Genomic DNA, 22,399 nt, shown 5'->3' on the forward strand with positions numbered 1-22,399 from the left:
CCTGACTTTACTACTTTCACTGTCATGAATATTTAAATTTTGATGTAGTGACTTTCTCTTTCTTGTTTTAACAGGCTCGTAATGCAGAGAAAGCAATGTAAGTGCAAACAATTGCTAATATACCCATCTCTTTTATTAGCATACTGTTTTGAACATCATGTTTCTATGTCATTGTAGATTTGTGTTGTTTGTGTGATATGGTTTTATGTTGTAGGTGTGTTTGGGAGAGATCATTTCTGGACAACTGAATGTTTTATAATATTAATATGTTTAACATTATCTGTTTTTGTAACATTAGCTCTCATTAGAAAATGCTGCATGTTAAACTGTACTCCCCATAGCAAGATGTAAACTTTAACGTAAAGTTGTACTGAAATGTTCATGTAAAAATCTATCCCTGGAATGTTTAGAGCATAAGAAACTTGTAAAACGTTTTATTTTCCTGGAGAAGATATTGCCTCGGACTCTACCCAGTACTGACCATATAGGTGACCTTTGTTAGCTCCTTTCAGTTTACTGAGGAGTATGTATTGTAAGAGTTTACCTGATTGGACTTATGCTGGATCAATTGATCAGGTAGTGTTTCTCATGTCATAGTAGTAAGTAATATTGTGTAATCTGATTATAACCTGGCTAATTCATATCAGTAAAGTACTATAAGGTACAGTAATAACCAACATTTATTATCTATAGTGTTTTTTGTTCTTCCCTAAACATATTATTTTTTTAATTAGGACGGCCTTGGCGAGGTTTCGCCAGGCCCAGCTTGAGGAAGGCAAAGTCAAGGTAAGATAATTTGTTATTTTAAAGGTTTCTAGCTGTGTAATTGCAGTTTGTGTTTGTGATTAGAATGTTCTGTTTCCCCCAAAAGCAATATTTTTTTTAATCAAATCTTTATTTTTAAAGCTACAGTGGGTCTGTTCTCCCCAGCCGCTTTTAACTAGGTGCACCACCCGGAACTTTTCAGTAACCACCCGGCTATTTTTGGGTGGTTTCTGAATAGTTGGGCCACAATACAGGGGCTGCCACCTACCTACAACTTCTTCCCACTCAGCTTTAAAACAATTTCTAGGCAAACTACTAGTCTGATTATTGAAACTGTATGACATTAACTGTGATGTGAAAGGGGTATTGCTCATTGTAGGCAATCAAGATGCTGAAATGTTGCAGAATATGAATTCCAGGACTAAATTAAAATCTGAACTCTGGCCAAACCCATTTACTCACCCTGCGGTCTCCCTCCCCATTGTAGAGGGTTCATAGATTCTTTTGTCTAGAATATGATGATTTCAGAGAAAGACTTACCTTCTTTCTTACTCCCTCAGCCTCTGGCTTGTGCTCTGCATTGTGATTAAGGACCTTCTTGTTATCCCATACACTACATAGCTCATAGACTTCTACTGAATGGGATGACACACCTAGCCATCAAGCTTCTGGCATGGCTGCGTGAGAATGGTCTAGTAAAGCTAAAGTGAGATCAATTTTACTCTGAAAGCCTCACCCCCTGAACAAAACAACCTATTAACCTTTGTTGGTGAGAGGGGACCCCCACTGCAAGGGAAAAAAGTATTTTAGCCAAACTTCAGCTGTGAATGGCTAGTTTATCTGTTTCTTTAGCAACATCTGCCAACGTTTGTTACACATTTGTGTTTCATTGTTATAGTTAAATAGAAATTCAGATATAATGGACTTTTATTGGACCTAAATGTAGTAGAACGTAACTAAATTGTTCACTTTATACCTTAACTCATTGTTATGTTTTGGGATGAGAAGTGAGAACTAACTAGAAAGTCAATATGACAAGCACTCAGTCCTACATTGAAGGTGAACTTCATTGATAAAAGGCAGAAAAATATTACCCATTGCTATTGCCAACAGATTATTCTGTATGGTCTAAAATTCTTTGTGCAAATTTGCTACCTGTAGAAACTGACTATATATGATGGCTTTTAAATGACCATAATTACAATTAATATTATTAATAAACAGGATTTATATAGCGCCAACATATTACGCAGCGCTGTATAAATTACCATATTAAACACACGTTATATACATACAACTCTGAAGATTTAGATATCATTGCCCTGAAATGCGATTAATATGCACCTCTGAGCAATAAACATATCCATGTTCACACAACTATAAATGTATCTGAACATAAGGAATTTTTCATCAGAGTCTTGGGCAGCATTAAGTCCGAAGCATGGGCATGGCAATCATGGAACAAACCTATAAAGATAACTAACCATGGCTCAGCCATCTTGTAGCAGAAGATGCCTTTATACAGAATATTTTTTTTTTATTGTGATTTGTGTGTTTGTAAATAATATTTGTCCTGTTACCTCATTTTTGCTTTCTTTTCTTTATTCAGGAGCGAAGGCCATTTCTTGCTTCTGAATGTAATGAACTACCAAAAGCAGAAAAGTGGAGGAGACAGGTAAATAGAATGTAAAGAGTTTGTGTTTTGACATATACATATCATGCTTATTTGGTGCTACACGAGGATTGTTATTTATTGCTTCTTACAATACAAGTCTGTGATTCTTACAACAGTTTGAAAACAAGACAGCCCTTATGTAGCTAAAATATTTTACCAGTTGCAAGCAGGTGCATAGAGATTCCTTTGAGCCACTGAGATGTTCTAGATGTTCTGCACAATCTACAAATCTTTCTTTCTGAAACACTTAAAAACGAAAACACTTGTAAAAATGTGATTCACATCAGAAATGGCTTTAGGTGACCCCGACCACCTCTTAATTGTTCTTCTGTGTAGAGGGAAAATATGTTTAATTTATAGTAGTGCTTTTGTCATAGTGGGCTCCTCAGGATTACAGTCCAGCTCTTGGAAACCTAACTGTTTACAAGCTTATGATATGCCAAGGAGCTTTGGCCACACACTGCTTTTTTTGTCTTTCACTCCCCAGGGTTTGTTGTTTTACTGCAGTCTGGTTGTTTTATGTAGTCAGTCCAAAAGTAGATAATCCTTAGTGGAATACTTCATCTCCTAATTTGTAAGCTCTTGTACAGCGCTGTGTATTATGTTGGCACTATATAATTCCTGTTTATTATTATTATTATTTATTAAAAATAAAATTGTTGGAGCCTTGGCAAGGCTTAATTAACTGAATCTAGTTAATGTTAGCATGTTTTTTTATAGATCCTATTTTTCTGGTCATTAATTCTTCTAGTATGTTAGTTTTTATTGTTCCAGTTTACATCACATGAACATGGAATCCTATGCGGATCTTTCTAAAAGCTGTTTTAGATGGTAATACATTTTAAACAAAAGTCTTATATTTTGAATCCTTTTGCCAACAGATTATTGGTGAAATCTCAAAGAAAGTGGCGCAGATTCAAAATGGTAAGTTTGTTTTTGTTAACAAACTAGATAAAGCAAAAGTTTAATGTAACTTCAGGAATAAAAACAAGTCAACCTAAGAAGATGCTGAAACAGAGACTTGGGCCAAAATATTTACATTTTCTTGTAGGAATACCACTTGTTTTTTCCATTGCTATACGCAAAACATAAAATTACATTTGGTCACGTGATCACTTGTTCTAGGGATCAGCCAGTCTGAACTGCGCCCTGTCCTTTTTTTTTTTTTTTTTTTTTTTTTTTTTTTTAATCATGGTGGAGTGTGCTATATATATATGTGTGGAGAGAATGCCATCTCTTCTGCACACTTTTATGGAACCAGAAGTGCAAAAGCCAGAAGTCTATATTCAGTAACTGTAACTAATCTTTTCAGCCTATGAAAATATACAAAGCAAAGTGCTACTGGTTTTGAAATGTTAACTTGCTGGTTTCTAATTGTTGTCTAATAGCAAAAGTAATAGAATTTTAACAAAAACTGCCTAATGTATTGCTGTATTTTTAGTTGATTGGTCTTAGTGTCTTACTTATATTTTTCTTTTCAGCTGGTCTTGGAGAATTTAGAATCAGAGATTTAAATGACGAAATAAATAAATTAATCCGAGAGAAGGGACATTGGGAGGTCCGCATTAAAGAACTTGGTGGTCCAGATTATGGAGTAAGTAAAGTTTTGATTGTGTTTTTTTTTCCCAGAGCATGGACTTATTTATTGGGTATGGCATACATTTCTGGTTGTGGACATGCATCTCAAATTGACCTGTCTATGTGATTTTAGCGTATAGGTCCTAAAATGTTGGACCATGAAGGGAAAGAGGTCCCAGGAAACCGGGGTTACAAGTATTTTGGAGCAGCCAAAGACTTGCCAGGTGTCCGTGAGCTGTTTGAAAAAGAACGTAAGTATTTACTGACTTCTTATTGTAGGTTTCTTTCTGCTTTGATGAGTTTTTAAACATGCAGACAGCAAATAAATACAAGAAATCATAATAAAAATTGTCTCTTTTTCCTAGGGAGGACATGACGGCCATACGCACATTGGAAAGAAGGCAAGCTGGGGGAGGCATTGTGTCTTAGAGCCTCTTGGTGCCAAATACCACAGGACACCTTCAGAGGGCGTGTGAATCTGTTTTGGTGGCACAGAGAGGACCTAAACAATATTAGGCAGGTGGTTTGATCAATGTACTATATATATCTTTCGTAATTTGAGCTCTATCATGTTTAATGGAATAGATATGAAGTAAAACGATTGTGTGTAGGGTTCTACAATGAAAACAATGAAAAATAGTTGAAAGCTGGTGGAGTTTTGCACGTATACCCACCTTTTATTAAATGTAGCAGAAAGGTCATTTTAGCATTTAATGTAGAACATCGGTTTACTATATTAGGGATGATTTTTTTTTTCTCTGTACTATCACTTGCCCACAGCACAGTGCTCCTATTTGTATTTTTAAGCAAAGTTAATCAACATGGAATTCAATTATCGTAATGTAATTTATTTTTAATTTGGTTAAAAGCAGTTTTAGAAACTTTTTTCAATATTCATAGAGAAGAGCAGATCCTGAGAAATATGTAATTTAATTAAAATGGAAGAGATAGTATTTGAATGAACAGTTCATTCAGCTGGATGTCGCATGACCGTGGTTTTATTGATAATGGATAAGCACACACGCTAAAACACGTGAAACAATTTTGGATAATAGAACATGCAAAGTTTTTTTAATTGCATTTTATTAAGCAATGTTCCTAATTATGACATGCTGATTCTTGTGATTCTACTGAAATGCTTTATTGGAGTAATTACTACGAATTATGCTAAATTTCTAAGGCTGTCTATAGACAGGTAAATGTCATTTCAAGTACATCGGGCAAGGAGACATCCACCCCAAACCCACCAGGACCTATCATATCCATACACCACTTTGCTGTGATACCTGTATGACGAAGTGGTTCTTTTATATCTTGGGGAGAACAGAACTTTCATCGGATAATCGCCTCAGGGATGTATTGTACGAGAATCTGGAGTGTGTATGGCACTCGTCATTCATGGATCTGTCCTGGCTGATTCACAGGCCGCTTACTAATTCCAAGACATTGCTTACAGCAAAAGTGCTTTTTGTTTTAAACAGGTGTGAAATGTAAAGCCTTTTTTAACTTTTAGTTTAAATCGGCTGAATAAAATTTAGGTTCATCAGAAGAAAAAAAAATATAAACTCTCTTTAAGCTCCAGTGGTGCCATTGGTCATCATGTGGTACTTATATGGCAGTGTAGGGTAATAAGGTGGGTCAGTGGTTAGCACCCCTTTGCAGCACTGAGTTCCAGGTTTGAATCTTCAGGTCAGGACACTATCTGCATGGACTTTGCAGGTTCTCCCTGTGTCTGTGTGGTGTTCCTCCAGGTACTCCAGTTTCCTCCCACATTCCACAAAACATGCAGTTAGGTTAACTGGCCTCCCCCTAAATTGGCCTTAGATTTTGATAAAGATATATGACTGAGGTAGGAACATTAGCCTCCCTAGTGGTAACCCCGGAGTTTTTTATTTTGCTTGTAATCTTTGTCTTATCAGCAATTGCAGAGGCTGTGGAGAAATGGAAAGCAGAGAAGGAAGCACGCCTTGCATCTGGTGAAAAGAATGAAGAGGAGGAGGAAGTCAATATCTATGCAGTTGCAGCTGATGAGGTAAAATGGCTCCTGTGCAAACACTGCATCTGGAATGGATTTTTAGCTCTCACTTATATGGATGTTTGTCTAAAGGCTGTCCTGCTCTTCACTAGTATCCCCTCAGTTTATTAATGTTGTTAAAGATATTCAACTTGATTAATTAAAGCTCCCAAAGTCTAAATAAGATAAACTACCATGATGGGAAAACCTGGGGCTGGTCCAGCTAACCTGGAATGAACTTGATCCAGGATTAAAAACATTTGCCAACTAATAGCTAATGTTTTTTAAGAAATCCATTCCAGGTATGCGGAATCACCTGGGTTCCTCCATGATAGTCTATCTTCTTTAGTCCTGGAGAACTTTAGTAAATCATAATGTTTTGAGAGCATGAACCTAATTTATCACAGTCTAACTTTTCTTTTTTCTTTACAAATGGAGGGTATGGGGATCTAAGGTCAGTTATTAATTAAACTGAAATGGCAGAGAAAGCCAGGAAGTTGTGGGATTAGTAAAACTAAGCTACACATGATAGGGGACATGCTGCTTCTAATATGCTGGCAGTTAGTGTTCTTTTATGAGCTCTGAGCCAGGGTTAGTCCACAACTGAAATGTCTGTTCTTGGTATATGTTGCTGGGTTGAATTGCATGCTGATTTGTTTTCTCTCTCGGGAACTCCCTCTCTCGGGTTACAGAGAGAAAGACTCCTCTAAGACTTAGTGGCAGTATGGCTCTGTTCTGCCATATTTAAATCATAGCATCATGCATGCAGTACATTTAAAAGTGCAACATACCGCAGTGGGTTGTATTTTGGGCTTCTTTATTAATGAATGCCAACCTAGTGTACAATGGTATGTCCTTCGCATTGCCAGGGGGGCAAAACAGAGAATATACTGAAAAATAGCAAAAGCAAACATTGTCATCAGTATAAACTGCGTGTCAAAAGATCAGAACATTCAGATCTAGACAGGTAAAGTTAGATTAAAAGTAGTCATTCATTCTGTCCCCCTCCACACATCTCTCAAGCCACGTCTATTTTCTTTTAATGTGATATGCAGTGCCAGTGACTAAGTGTACCTACATACACACATCAGATGATTCTCGTCTGATTATCGCCTCAGAGCTAGGATTGGGCTAGAGTCTGACGTGTACAACAGCCGTCTAGCGTCCATCATGAATCCGTCCTGGCAGATCCAGGAAAGACGAACGACTGCAATGCAAGTGAAGGGGAGAGGGCAGCGGGGTGCCGCTCTGTCATTCTCCCCCCTCCCCTCTCCATAGAACAGAATAGTACAGCGCTCGTTCATGCATCTTTCAGTCTTTTGTCATTGGAAAGGAAAGATCTTTTCCTTCCTGAAAGAACCTTTCCAACAACAACAATCTAACCTGTGCATGTAGCCCAAGGCTACGTACACACGTGCAATGGTTCTCGGCCGATATCAGACGAGAATCTGGTGAGTGTACAGCGTCCTTCGTCCAAACGACCGTCCTGGAGGATCCATGGACGACAAACGATCTTAATGGAAGTGAAGGGGGAGAGAGTGCAGCGGGGTGCCCCTCCGTTACCCTCCCCCTCTGTCGTCCTCCCCCTCCATAGAACAGAACAATGCTGTATATTTTTTAGTTGTTGAAAAAGTTCGCGAAAGAACCTTTCCAAAGACAATTATTGCACGTGTGTACATAGCCTAAGGCTTAGGAACAGACATATATTATTAAATCCAGGACCTAGTACACACGATAATCAGTGAGCATCTGTCTTTATTGGTTTTGCCTTATGTTTATTCCCTCTATTAATGTTTTGCAAGCATTGGCAGCTTGGAAGGAAGGATTTACTTATTTTTAATTTTTTTTCTTTTGTGTTTTGTTACTTGAATATTTGTTAGACATGTCCTATAATATAGTTGGAATGTGTTCACTTTATTTTGCAATACTTAATCTAATCAGAACAATATTTATCTGCTTATGGGTGTCAGGTAGGCAGTATCAGCTTCCCACTGGAGCACTGTAGTTCCAATCGACAGGTGGTCCACGTGTTGTGAGCATGATCAGGGGTCCCATGACAAGGGAATTGTGATATTGATCACGTGACTTGAACAGAACAAAGTGTAATAAGACAAACGGACACATTGATCATTAAAATGCTGCATGCTTTTGTTGCTCAATGTTTGTTGTTATCTGTTAGAAGTTAAGCAATGTTTATGTCTAGTGCAATTTTTTGGTCAGAAACAGATTTTCAGCTATATAATATCATCTGTACTGAGGTTTGTATGTATCAGGGCAGATTTTTTTTAAACAAATCAGGATCTTAATGGGCTATTGAGATTCTGCAGCAGGGTGCTGCTCTGTCGTTCTCCCCCTCCCCTCTCGATAGAGCAGAATCGTGCCGTATGAACAACACTCGTTCATGCATCGTGCAGTCTTTAGTCGTTAAAAAGGATCCTGAAAGATCATTTCCAATATTTGCAGGTTTGTATGCAGCTTTAGCTGGTTGTGTCAGACATCCATTGTATTTTGAGGAGACAAGACGAAGAGATTCTATGTTTTCACTTTCAGTTACATGTTTGAAGTGTTAATTTACTGTTAACTAAGGTGATCATTGTGTTATGTTTGTTTGTTTAAGTCTGGAGAAGACAGTGACTCTGAACAAGAAGGGGATGAAGGACAACAGAAGTTTATTGCTCATGTACCAGTACCATCTCAGAAAGAGGTAGGCTCTAAAAAACGGTAAACATATTTTATTTTGCACCTACTGTGTATTTTACTATTCATGGTTTTTCACCCAAATAGATCATAGAGTCAGAATCATACTCTCTACAATTTCTTATGAAATTTGACAGACTCTAGTAATGAATTTCTATTATATACACAAATACATAAAGGAGACAGAAGAGGGCTTTATAATGTAACACAATTGAATAATCCAAGAGAGAATGTAAAGTTCCCTTTAAATGGCTCCATTAGATTGGTGAAGATGTAAAGCTATATGTAGTCTTGTGTTGTGCTGAAAGAAACAAAAAATCTGACATTCCTGAAAAAACTTTATGGGAAGCCTTTAGCTTCAATTCTTACAGAGTAATTGACCAAAAACAAACTACAAGATTACTTGTTGGTTACATGTTCTAGCTTATAACTTGGAAATACTGTAGCAAGAGACTTTTTTGTGGAATGAATAGAAAAATGATGGGCTAATTCACCCTCCACATTCTTTTTAGAAAGCAAACAAATATTTTTTGTTGGAAATGTTCCACACTAGTGGTGTCCAACTCTGGCCCACAACGTCCTTTTTTTTTTGGCCCCCAAAGGAATCCTAAATTGGAATTGCAGCTGGCCCGCTGTCATTGAAATTGCAGCTTGCCCGCCTGCATTGAAATAGCACCACTACCACAATTCCCAGCATGACTCGAGTCTATAGAACTCGAGTCGTGGCCCCGCATTGGACTGTTTCACAGACGCAGGGAATTGTAGTAGCGGTGCTATTTCAGTTTCAAGTTTGGCCCCGACTTTGTCTAAGTTTTTAATTTTTGCCCACTGTGTATTTGAGTTTGACACTCTTGCTCTACACTATTATGGAAATAATAATAATAAACATAAAATGATGGTCAGATGATAATCATAATCTGCCTATCACACGTAATATTGTTTCTACTGAGGAACATTCACTCACTTTATTTTATGGCACACCTCTCTGAATTGTGCAGAAACAAGTTATCTACTAAAGCTTTCAGCCTATCTAATAACAGTAAAGGTTTGATGGCCTTTCCATTACCCCTGAAGTGTAAACTTCAATATAGATAGCGGCCCAAGAATCCTTTACGGTCCAACTGGCCTGGAATTATGTCAGAATTATTAAATTATTACAGGCACCCTGCAGAGATGACATGTCCAAGATCCTGTGGCTGCCAACCCCATGATGGACTTCCAGGTCCACACGGTGATCCTTTTTGGCCATCAAATGGCCACTGATGATGTAACTTGTGCGTGTGTACATTGTCCTTGGCGGCTGGCTCTCAATGCAGTGGTGCCACATACAGAGCCGAACTCTAGCAGCGTAATTTTTTTTTTTTGCAGCCATATAAACTTGTGGAAGTCCTGCCTATTAGTGTTGCATGGTGGTTATATGAGTGTAACTTCCTAGTTCTAATTTATTTTTGACCTAACTAAAAGGAATACAATTTTAAATACAAAACATCAAAATTCTTTGACTGAAAAGAGAACAGTGCCACAACAATATGGCGTCCCTGCTCATCCTTTTTAAGATGTTTTCCAAAATAGAAAAAAATTTCACTGTTCCCAGACTTCTCTATGTGAGCATAGCCAAAGGTCACATAGTCTCTAACAGGAGTACGGTGTATTATTTGACATAGTCTACCATTAGACTAAGGGAGTGATTCTGACTTGTACCTTGTTGAGTTAAACAAAATACGTCCATTAATAGTAGGTCTGCTTTACCTAAATCATGATGACAAACTCTGGAGCATCACTCTTCCATTTAAAGAATAAAAACCTTCTGCTATCACAGATTATAACTTATATCTTTGCACGAGTCAAATGTGTGCTTTTTGTTTATTTCAACTAGATTTAATACAAAATTGTCAATTTATAAATAAATATTAGCTGCGGTTGAACTTGGTATATTGGCCAATGTCAACAAATCTTAGTTAATCTTAAATTTTACTGAGCTTGGCTGACCTCTAATAATTCCTTGTTATCTTTGCTCCTACAGTGATGGCAAAGGTTTTTCTGGTTCCTCGCTTAGATTGTTTTTGTTTTTTTTTACTATTTACTGAACCCAATAAAAATCTCCCAAATAAGAACTATTAAAGCTTTTACCATATTTTTACTCCATCCATTGGCCTAAATGATAAAAAGGTTGTGATGGATCCAGGCAGTATGAGATAAAATCACACCAGGTGTCATTTATGGGAAGAGTATTGCACATCTAGGACACCCTAAGCGTTACATTTTATTTCTAAAGGCAGAAGTTTTATTTGTAAGTGGTAATCCTTGCAACAGTTCTTATTTAGCCTTCTAAATTTCTTTCCTTCTCACACACTGATTGCTCTTGTTTGTTCTGTACAGATTGAGGAAGCTCTGATCCGAAGAAAGAAAATGGAACTCCTTCAGAAGTACGCCAGCGAGGCCCTTATGGCTCAGAGTGAAGATGCTAAGCGACTTTTAGGCCTATAGTACTGTAAAAACTTAAAAAAAAACCCTCAGATCCCTGTAAATTACCTATTTTTTGTTAAATTTTGTACAGAAACACGAGAAAAATATAGACTGATTTTTGAATTCTCTGGTATCATGTTTTATTTTTAGTCATCAATCTATGATGGGTTTTAAAATGAAATTACAGCTGATAGTGGATATTATGCAGGCTGTACATAGTGGACTGAGTGCTTTTAAATATTTTATTGAATAGTCTCAGATTATCCACACAATTCACGTCATTACTCCATGTCCATTGCTGGGTTATATTGTTTACTCACTGGTGTAAATGCCAGGAAGGAAGTTTCTACTTCGGCAGTCCTTTTTCACAAATAAAAAAAGTTTGTTGGTATGGGTGTAAACTTTAAAAATAGGGATCAGGCAGTACAGCTGATGTCCCTTAAAATCAAAGTTGGCCAAAGGGTTCAACAAAAAGGAAAAGAGGGAAGAAGATGGCAATGCCCTGCTGAACAGGGGGACAGGTCAGTATAACATAGTTTAATTGCGCTTTAATTTGTTTTTTTTTAATATTTTTTAACCACAATGTTTTAGCAACTGATTTGTATTTTTTCCTTTATAATAAATTAATTTAGAATGGAGTACATTTATTCTGCACAATACTACCTTAACAAACAAAAATTGCATTTGGAAGAGTCAGCATGTTGAGTTGGTTTCTTTCTTGTCACCTAAATACAAATAAACAGCAATGATAGGACTGTATAGAACAATGTACTTGGATGGTGCTCTTCTGGCTCCTGAACTATGTGGATGCATTAGCATTTCCGCATGATAAAAGAGGAATGTTGGTGTGATGGAACCCACTGTGATTACAGCATTATGTTGAAGTACTTTTTCTTACCAGGCAGGAAAAGGTAAATGCTGAAATTTAGATGCTGCATTGTTTCTTATGCAATATATTACCATAGTACAGATAACTATTAGCATCAAAGTAAACTTGTCATCATAAGGTGCCATTTCTCACCTCTTCTGAAAATGGATTCTTAGTGGCTATTTGGATACCTTTAGTTCAGTATTATTATTATTACACAGTATTTATATAAGCCAATTACCTAGCTGCTTGTTTTTGGAAGGTGGGAGGAAAGCCACACAACTCCATGCAGATAAATTTACTGGCCAGGATTTAAACCTAGGCACAGCAAAGGTCAGAGTGCTAACCTCTGAGCCACTAACCCAAGACAAGTATAGACATATGAATTTCTTACAATTATCTGTTTTTTGTTTGTTTTTGGAAGCTTTCTTTTTGAACTGTGACACCAGAGGTATTAAAGCCAGAAAACTAGCTTTGCCAGAAGGCTTGTTATGACCGCATTATTCTTTTCATACTAGCTGGTTTACTCTAAATTATTAACTCTGTTGTCAGCCAGTTGCTGGTACTTCTAAAAGAAAGCTGTCAAGGTAGAAATAAAGAATGGTGACTTTGCTGACCAGTTTTTGTAGGTGCAAGCACCAAGATTGTGGTTGTTCTACTTGGATAATTACTTACTGAACAATTTTGCACACATGAGGTCACTTCTTACATCATCATGTTCTGGGTCAATATGTCAGCAATAGCAGCTTCCATATTTATGATACATTCTTATTTATATTAACCTGTACCAAGATATTGCAAATAAAATCAAATTAAGCATATGAAGGCATAAGCGAAGCTTACATTCAATAAAGATTTCATATAGAAATTTAAATAGATTTAGATCAGCGGTCACCAACCTTTTGGACCTCACAGACCACATGAATTCATCATTTTAAATCACTCGCACCATTAATTTGAATCTTTTTGAAAAGATAAATACATTTGTAAAACAATGATCTTCCTAATGGTGCTGACAAGGACTGTGCAGGTTGTGATTCATTGATCATCTCACCGTTAAGTGAAGTATTACTATTGTTACTATTATCATTAGTTGTATTATCTTTGGTATTACTAAAGAAATGCAAAATATTTGTTTGCTTTTTCTCACTCATTATGGGTTTATTTCATTCTAAGAGGAAACGAGAAATGATAGTTATCAAAGTCAGACTATTTCATGCCATTAAATATATCAGGTAAAGAAAATACACTGTTGAGGTCATACTTACCTAAAAGAGCATCTGAGAAATAAATAAAACAAAACAATCGTATGAGAAACAGTTTTCGCGGAGCAGGGTGGAATGGTGGAAACAATACTGAAGCGTACGGCTCGGTAACGGTTCCCTCATACAACTTAACACTACACTAATGTCACACTGCACCTCCCTTGTTTTTCGGTCTCTAGTACAGTTTGTGAATTTAGTGCAATATAAGGACGAAAATTGTCCTTATATGTCTCCGGAAATGTGAAAATTGTTCGAAAATGTGTCTCAATACAGGTTTCCTTTGTTGGCCATTTTCACTGAAGATTCTGTGGCTCCTTCCTATTGCTGTAGAAAGCTGTCAATGGAGTTTACCATTGATTTTCCTAGGTCTGTGTTAAATGGTGAAAGTGCAGCTATAAGAGTTCTTTGTTATCTTGATGTAGGTAAGTAGAACATTTATATCTCCAATTATATGTAATGCTCAGTTTTTCTTTTCTTTAAAAGAATGTGGAAGGGTTGAAACATTGATTCCTATTGCTGCCTGTGTCTCTGCTGACTATATTCACCCTGACAATTTAGAGGGTTGCTTTTGGTAACTAGTATTTGTGTACAGAAAAAGGAAATCAACATTTTGTGAGCTTTTACAGGGACAAGAGGTGAGGGGAAATTTGTGGGGAAACCTATTATGATGACAACTGTTTAAGAACCAGAAACAATCTACATTTGTTTCTTGTGTTTGGATACATTTTAACCTTATAAACTACTTTGTTTGTTCTTTTTTATGAACTTTCAGGAAAATGACAAGAATTTCCAAATATTGCCTCAGAGCAAAGGTGGTGCATGTTCTTGGCTTGTCTGTTTACCAGATGTAACCCCCAATTTATAGCTTCAGTTATCATTAGTGCTCTCTGGATCATATTCCTCCCTGCCTGGCAGTGCTGTGTTTTTGGCATCATGACAAATGGGTGAACTGTGTGTACTTTCCTGAACATCTCCCTGTATGAACACGCAAATAGGAGACTATTGCCTAAGTAGGTATTGTTCTGTTTTACTATTATAAAAATTGTTTCCTATATTTTGCCTAAAGCAGATCTCGCATCAGATATTTCTTTTTATCCTAAGCATAGCTAGGTAGACACTGTTTTGTTTTTTAACCTGTAAGGCTACTTACTACGTACCAATGTCCAATGATGGTCCAACCTCCTTCATGGATCCATCCTGGTTGATCCAAGAATGACTGCATTGGAAGTGAAGGGAGGAGAGCGCATCGGGGTGCCGCTCGCAGATTCTTCCCCCTCTCAAAGGAACAGAACAGCTGTCAAAAGTGTCCCATCAATTCCTCGTTCAAAATGCCCTTATGCTGGAATTTAATCCCAGATAGAATAGCCAAATACAAGCCCTCGGTTTTAGAGGGTGTGGTGCAAGAAGTCGATGTAGCACATATATGGTGGTCTTGTTCCACAGCCCAAACCTATTGGTCAGAAATGTTTAATATTCTCTCCTCAATTACACAGATTCAGATTGAAAAATCCCAGGAAGATGCTCTTTTTAATAGGCTCTACCAACAACTCCCTAAATATATAAAGAAATGAGCCAAACTTTTTTTCTGCTGGCAGCTCGCATAACATTGGCTAAAGCTTGGAATAAGGATAATATTCCTAACTATCCATTAACTTCAAAATTGTATTGGATTATGGTCAATGACAAACTGTCACACTCTTAGTCATACCTTAGACAAATTTGATCTTATATGGGAACCCTGGAAAACGTACAATGGGTCCTAAATGGTTTTAGTTTTTTATTAACAGATTTTCTAGATATGTAAGTCTCCCCATTTCCCTTTTTTTATTTCCCGTTCAATGTCCTTTCTGTTTTTTTATATTATTTTCCTGTTTATTTTTCATTTTTGTTATAGTTTTGTTGTCTAAAATCGTTATATATGTGTTCTATCCATTTGCCTGATAAGGGTGAATTCTATATTGCTTGTCTTATGTGTGTTTTTTGGTTGTTTGTTTGTTTATTCTTTTTGGAAAGTTGTTAAAACTTCAATAAAAAGATTAAAATACAAAGAACAGAACAGCACTGGTACAACCACAAAAATCTAACGTGGGTACGTAGCCTAACATGTAAGTTCACAGTACTTCCTTGACAATTCTTCCATGTGTTTTTTTTGTTCAGAAGGAGAGTGACAACTTGATTTAGACATCATCCAAAGCCAGTGTCTACTTCCTGGACAGAGTTGATGGCCCAGAAAGTTCTGGTGCCTGTGCATATTTTTGGTTATACAAAGTTATATTGTTACTATTTCATTACTTGGGGAGAGGAAATGCCAAGGGATAACATTCATCTTGGCATTAGTAAAGTCACTTTCCTGATTGCAGTGATTGATTTTTAGAATTTCAACAAAGGTACATTTTTTAACTATACAGATGCTTCATATTGTATTGCTAATGGCAGCTGTTGTTTACCTATTGAATAACAATAGAGCAGGGTGCTCACACTCATCCTATCCTCTCTCTACAGAAACGGCCAAGCAGACTGTCTGTACAGCCATCATTTCTAAATTATCACGTAATAGTCACAAAAGTTAGTTTTGGGCAACAGAAATTGCAAATGTGTGCCAAGCGCTACGGATTGAACTAATTGAATATCAATCCTTCTTCTGGACCAACTCTGTCTATAGGGTTTTAAATCTGGGATATGTTTACGTCCCTGGTGGTTGAACTTGATGGACTTATGTCTTTTTTTTTTTTCAACCTGACTTACTATGTAAATATGGGTAGATATAAGCCATTTGGTGCCCAAGATAATTACCAGTTTATAGTGTAGGAAACTTGTACAAGGATTACATTTATGGCAGATGTGATTACACATTCATTATCTATAGACACAGGTTTTGGCATAGCTGGGCCTCTCCAGTGGCAGATTTGTGATGGTGTAATGCTCAAAGAATGCAGAGCAGATGAGGGCCCATCCTATCTCTCCTACAGACAATAGTCCAAGTTTAATCTGCTTATATGTTGGCTTACCTGCCCTCCTCCCCTTATCAACATTATCATTAAATTATCATTATTAATCAATCATTAAATAAAATATTCAATTATCAATAATATCTTTTTACATTACATATTCATTGGTAAACCCAGTGATGATATCACTAGGTTTTTGACTACTTCCACACGTCAGATGATTCCCTTCCAATAATCGCCTCAGGGCTGATATCGGACGAGAATCTGGCATGAGTACAGCGCTGGTCATCTGTCCTGACGGATCAACGAACGAGGAACGATCGTAATGAAAGTGAAGGGGAGAGAGGGCAGCAGGGTGCCGATCCGTTGTTCGCCCCTCTCCATGGATCAGAATGGTGCTGTATGTACTGCAGTCGTTCATGCATTGTGCAGTCGTTTGCAAGGATCATGAATGATCCTTTCCAACGACAATTATTAACTCGTGTGTATTCACTGTCTTCGCTGAAACAGTTGCTGGTGAAGAATCTTCCAAGTTCATGTGTTTCAATAGCAGTGATTGATTCTCCACCATTAAATGTTTTAAAAAATGTCGGATTCACCATAAACAGACCTGTATGAATGCATAAATTTGAATCCATTGAATTCAAAGGGTGAGCCAAGGTTAGTAAAGGTAAAAAAGTAAATGTGGGAAGCAAAGAGCTAGATAGTGCTGAAAATCCTAGTAAATTTCAGTTGATTACCTTTTTGCAGCACACAACATACCACACTGCAGGGATCTCAATGAGCCCCCAGAATCTGTTCAACGGTTGTCATATGGACCAATGTTAGTGTAATATTTATATTACAACAGCTTTCCTATGTGGATTTAGCTGGGTCCACATGTTTAATGGGTAAGGTATAATAAACTTGAATTACCTGAAGCAGTCAGACCTGGCTGTGATACAAAGTTGTTTGTTAAAGATTTTCAATTCCAATAAAGCTGCTAATTAAGCTTCTGAAGCAAGCATTGTGAGTGAAGCATAGAAATCTTCGCACGCTACATGTTTAAACTTTAAATGTTTTATAAGAAACATTTCTCAAGCCGGTTGACATGGAGCAGATCTGGATAGAAGCAGCCAAGGATGGATCCAAGGTTGCAGTTAGCAAAAAAGAACTCTATGAGTAATTATTCCTTGATCTGAAATACCTTCATTAATATTATAGTATGTGTGTTATAGGTAAAAAACGGGTAGTATTTATTCGGTTTGTGTGATCACACAGCCTCTTCCTAACAGATATCTGGTCAATGGCCAACTTAAAGAAGAATACTCCTATGAAGTTCCATATTTTAACCCTCCCCTATATAATTTAGTTGCAGACCTAAAATGTAGATATTCACTTAATATTAAAGTTCTCACTTTGATGGGCTACCTAGTACTGATTATATTTAAAATGGAACCAAAGCCGGTGCAGGTCACTAGGGAATTTGCACAGCAAGCTTACATGGGGCCCCTGTGCGGCAGCACACTTTGCACTATTCTTGGATTGGGGTGCTTCTAATATAAGCCAATCTACTTAATCAATTAATTAGAGTAATTTGTTTTACCTTGCTTTAAAATCATTGATGGAGTTGGTAGCCTATTGCAAAATACACCTCATGTCTGCAACATTCCAAAAACAAAAAAAGTTCTACTATGATCCAACAGAAGCTTTCCTTCTGCTGCTCTTGGTGAGATCCCAAATATATGTGCACATGAGGACTTTAGACTACACTTGACTTTTCTGATCTGCATATATGGTAAAGATCAGTGATAAATAGAGTATTTTAAATAGATCAGCATGACCAGGAAATAGGTGAATTTCCTCATTTATTTTGTTGGGTAACTTCTTCCTGCAGCTACCAGTCATAATTTTAGTCATATTAGTCAAGAAATGGTGCTACTTGTTGTAGTAGCAGCATTTCCTGGTATGGAGACCAGTCAACCAAGCTGCTTCACTGTGTGCTTGATGACCGGTCTCCTCACCTTGTATCACTGCAAGCTAAGGATCGGGGAACCAGTAGATGATGTCACTCTAAATTCATATTGGGATTTTTATGTACTGAAAAGTAGAAAATATTTAGGTTTTGAGATCATTATTAACCTTGTAACCTGGCAACTTTAAACTATTTTAACCTCCCCTATGACTATATGAAATGGTTCAAAAATGTGTCTATCCAAATAACTAATCAATAGAGGTGAGTAAGCCAGCCTACACACATGAAATTCTTTTTGCCTTTTCTCTTCTAGAGAAAGAGCGGGAAGAAGAGTGAGCTGCACCCTGCTGTGCTCTCCTTACTTGACTTGACTTGACTTGACTTGACTTGACTTAGCACTTGTTTGTGAGTCCATGAATGATGTCAGGGACCGCTGTACACGTCAGAGGAGCAAGACAGTTTGTCGTCGTTCTCAATCGCAATCGTCGTTCTCCCCCTCCCCTTTCCATGGAGCAGAACGGTGCTGTATGTACAGCACTTGTTCATGCATCGTGCAGTCGTTTGTTGTTGGAAAGGATCGTGAAAGATCTTTTCTAATGGCAATAATTTCATGTGTGTACCTAGCCTTAGGCTAGGTACACACGTGCAATAATTGTCATTAGAAAAACAAACAACTGATCTAGGATATTCTACACTTATTGCCCATTTATCCCCCCGGCTTTTTTTTTTTTTTTTTCGTTTTCTTACCTTTTTCTAATCTCCCGTTGCTGTTTATGTAAATTGTCTGTTTTTTACTTTAGTTGTGGTATGTTCTGTGTTTACTGTATTTATCCTTGTTTCCAGCACTAACATATGGGATCTCGCTACTTATTCTGGATTCCACATACTTTGAGCATAGCACTTGCTACCAATGGACATGGACATATACTTTTACTGGACTATCTTTGTTTTTACTACGTGTCCTGCCCTATGTATATTGATCTCATATTTATTTTGCTTTGTTTGTTTTTTGTTGTTCCTGTTTAAAAATTTCAATAAAAATTCAGTTTAGAAAAAAAAGAAAACAAACGACTAAGGACAGATCAACGATTATTCACGATTGTTTTGAACGATCGTATAGTGCACGATTCTGTACATGCTGTAACGATACGATCATCCACCAATAATGTACACACACTAGATACAATCACGACACGATCACTACACGGCCGTACATTCTATAGATACCAAATGATCATCACCCAAACGGATCTGCCAGGGTAGCTATTCCTCATTCATAGGCGTCATTGTGCACTGTTTTTGTTATTACAATTTTAGCAACGGTCATTAATCGTTAGTTTCCAACAACAATTATTGCACCTGTGTACATAGCCTTAGACTTGCTAATTGCTATATGCACTGACAGATCACGCATTTGATAAAGTAAAACTGTATTTGAGAGGAGAAAAATCATTGGGCGTGTTAGCTCAACCTTTTATCAGGTGTGCATTTGTGCAGCAGCACATTTGAAATAGCTGTGAAACAGTAATTATGTTAAATATATTTAACTGCAAATGATCAAAGGACAAACACTGGGTCTGGTTTAGTTCATTACCTTTAGCAGTTTAGCTATTGTTCTTTTTGCTCTGTTTGTATACAAAACAACTCACTTATTTCTTGTTTGTGCTACATGCTTCTACATTGCAGTGTCATATAAATATTGCAGTATTGGATGGGCTTGATTTGACTATATAAATAAGCTTTTTTATATAAAGGTGAACGTCTCGGGAAGAATACCAGTCATAACCTGAGGCTTCCATTTTTCTAACTCCTAGAAGCATAGCCAGTCTGTGTATGCTCCTGCACAACGATGTGACTAGGCCAAAAGAAGCGCTGGGTTCAGATACTAAGGCTATGTACACACGTTAGACTTTTGTCGGTGGTAAGGATCTTTCACGATCCTTTCCAACGTCAAAAGACTGAAAGTTGTATGAATGAGCACTGTACATACAGCACCATTCTTCACTATGAGGAGGGGAGAGGGGAGAACAAAGAAGCGGCACGCCTCTGTGCTCTCTCCCCTTAACTTGAATTGAGGTTGTTCGTGGATCCGCCAGGACAGACACACAAACGGCATCGGACGGCCTCTGTACACACGTCAGATTCCCGTCTGATACAAGTCCTGAAGCGATGTCTTGCAGCCTGAAATGTTCCCTGTGACGCTACATTGCTCAGACACAGAAACACAATTATATCATATTTGGTAAATAAATGGCAAATCTACCAGGCTAAACTATTTTACTAACTTTAATCCCAGTATATATAATACTTGTTGCCAATCACCTAAATTGCAAACATTGAAATCAATTTAATGTAAATTATGTAATTGCTCTTGGGAAATAAATGAAATTTACCTTTGTAGTTAAGAACTTCCTTATAATGTGTGGGAGTTATGTTTGCTTAGTATTACAGCACACTGAAAAAGCATTATGTCTTCAGTCTGTAAAGCTACATACACACTTCCAATTATCATCGTTGGAAAACGAACGACGAACGTTCTTGCACGATATATACGAACGATCGTATAGCACCGATCCTGCACATAGAGTTAACGACACGATCGTTCGTAGATATTGTACACACAATAGATACGATCGTTTGAGCGATAGAGGAACTATGTGCACGACAGGAAAGTGAACGGACATTCGTTCATCACGCATGCTCTGAACATGGACGATCAAGGAACGACCGTACACACGAACGATGCTCAACGATCGTCGTCCAATCCGATCCGTCGGTCCGGTCGTTCGTTTCCAGCGACTTTCCTCGTTCGTCGGCGTCGTTGGTTACTTTTTTACGAACGATTTTTTGCCCAATCGATCGTTCGTCGTTCGATTGGAACGATAAAAATTGGAAGTGTGTACGCACCTTAAGAAGGTTTCCTGGCTTCATTTGCATTGAATTGGCAGGAAACCATTCATGAATCATGGGGGCTGCCATTGCTGACTTCCTATTCTGAAAATGTTGACTTTCCAGCTTGAATTTTCTTGGTTATTCACTTCCCAATGGGAGGGGCCAAGCAAAAACTACAAATTAAATTCCAAGGCTGCGTACACACGTCCAATCCACGGATGATGGACGAGGAACGATCGTAATGGAAGTGAAGTGGAGAGAGCGCAGCAGGGTGCCGCTCCGTCATTCTCCCCTCTCCATTGAGGAGAATGGTCCTTCCACCTGATGGTGCCTGCAAAGTTTGGACTCAGCACCTCTGGCAGAACCAGTAGGATGACACCAGTACTTTTTTTTTTTCCATGTTGCCTCACACTGTAAAGGGCATTCTTTCCTGATTATCATTGTATTGGGGGGATTCCTCCCACCGATATTCAACTCAATTTATCGGGGTCCCGAGAGCCAAAATGTATTTTAAGAATAAAAGGTTAAGAAAGGCTAATGTATATATGGTTACAGTTTTATCTACAGAAAACAATGCTTTTCAGATGCTTCTATCTCATGGCTGAATGATAAGATTGCAGTCTCAATGGCATGCTATTTTCTATTGATTTATCTGTGAAGAATGTTCTAATTTTAAATTTCCTGGTGCTAAATTATTAATATTGGTTAATTCTGCTGTTGCTCCTTTATTTATTGGTTATTTATAAATATTTTTGTAATAATATGTTTGTAAATATTATTATTATTATTATTATCAATATTATTAATAAACAGGATTTATATAGCGCCAACATATTACGCAGCGCTGTACATTAAATAGGGGTTGCAAATGACAGACAGATACAGGCAGTGACACAGGAGGAGGAGAGTACCCTGGCCCGAAGAGCTTACAATCTAGGAGGAGGGGAAGTGTCACACAAGTATAATCTGATCCAGTTCCAGAATGATGGTGTTATGTGTGTGGGTTGTATGATGCTGATGGTGTTGTGACAATGGAGGAATGTGTGGGCTAGAAGGGGGAATATGTTCCTGGTGACTCAGGTAGGATGCACATTACATTGTATTTGTGATAATAATGGCGACACATGGGGGAGGGGTGAGCTGGCATTCTCTATACTGGGATATACTGGTCAGACTGGTGTTATTGTGTTAACCGGAAACGTCTTCGTCTGAGGGCTGAGACGGGGCGGGATCTCGTCCTCGCCTCTGATTGGCCAGGCGTAGACTTGCCGGTCTGT

General features: G+C 37.7%; 1 protein-coding gene across 1 annotated transcript; it reads left to right on the forward strand.

Annotated features, from left to right (window-relative positions):
- Positions 1–74: 74 nt before the first annotated feature.
- ISY1 (ISY1 splicing factor homolog) lies at positions 75–11,318 on the forward strand (the record flags this gene model as incomplete). The annotated part of the gene is given in 9 exon segments (XM_072421229.1): positions 75–97; positions 735–786; positions 2,375–2,440; positions 3,322–3,364; positions 3,922–4,034; positions 4,152–4,269; positions 5,938–6,050; positions 8,650–8,736; positions 11,109–11,318. Coding segments are annotated over 9 exon segments (723 nt in total), but the record flags the coding sequence as incomplete, so codon positions are not given.
- Positions 11,319–22,399: the final 11,081 nt, after the last annotated feature.

Source organism: Pyxicephalus adspersus, chromosome 8, assembly GCF_032062135.1.
Source record: "Pyxicephalus adspersus chromosome 8, UCB_Pads_2.0, whole genome shotgun sequence".
In the NCBI taxonomy this organism is placed as follows: Eukaryota; Metazoa; Chordata; class Amphibia; order Anura; family Pyxicephalidae; genus Pyxicephalus; species Pyxicephalus adspersus.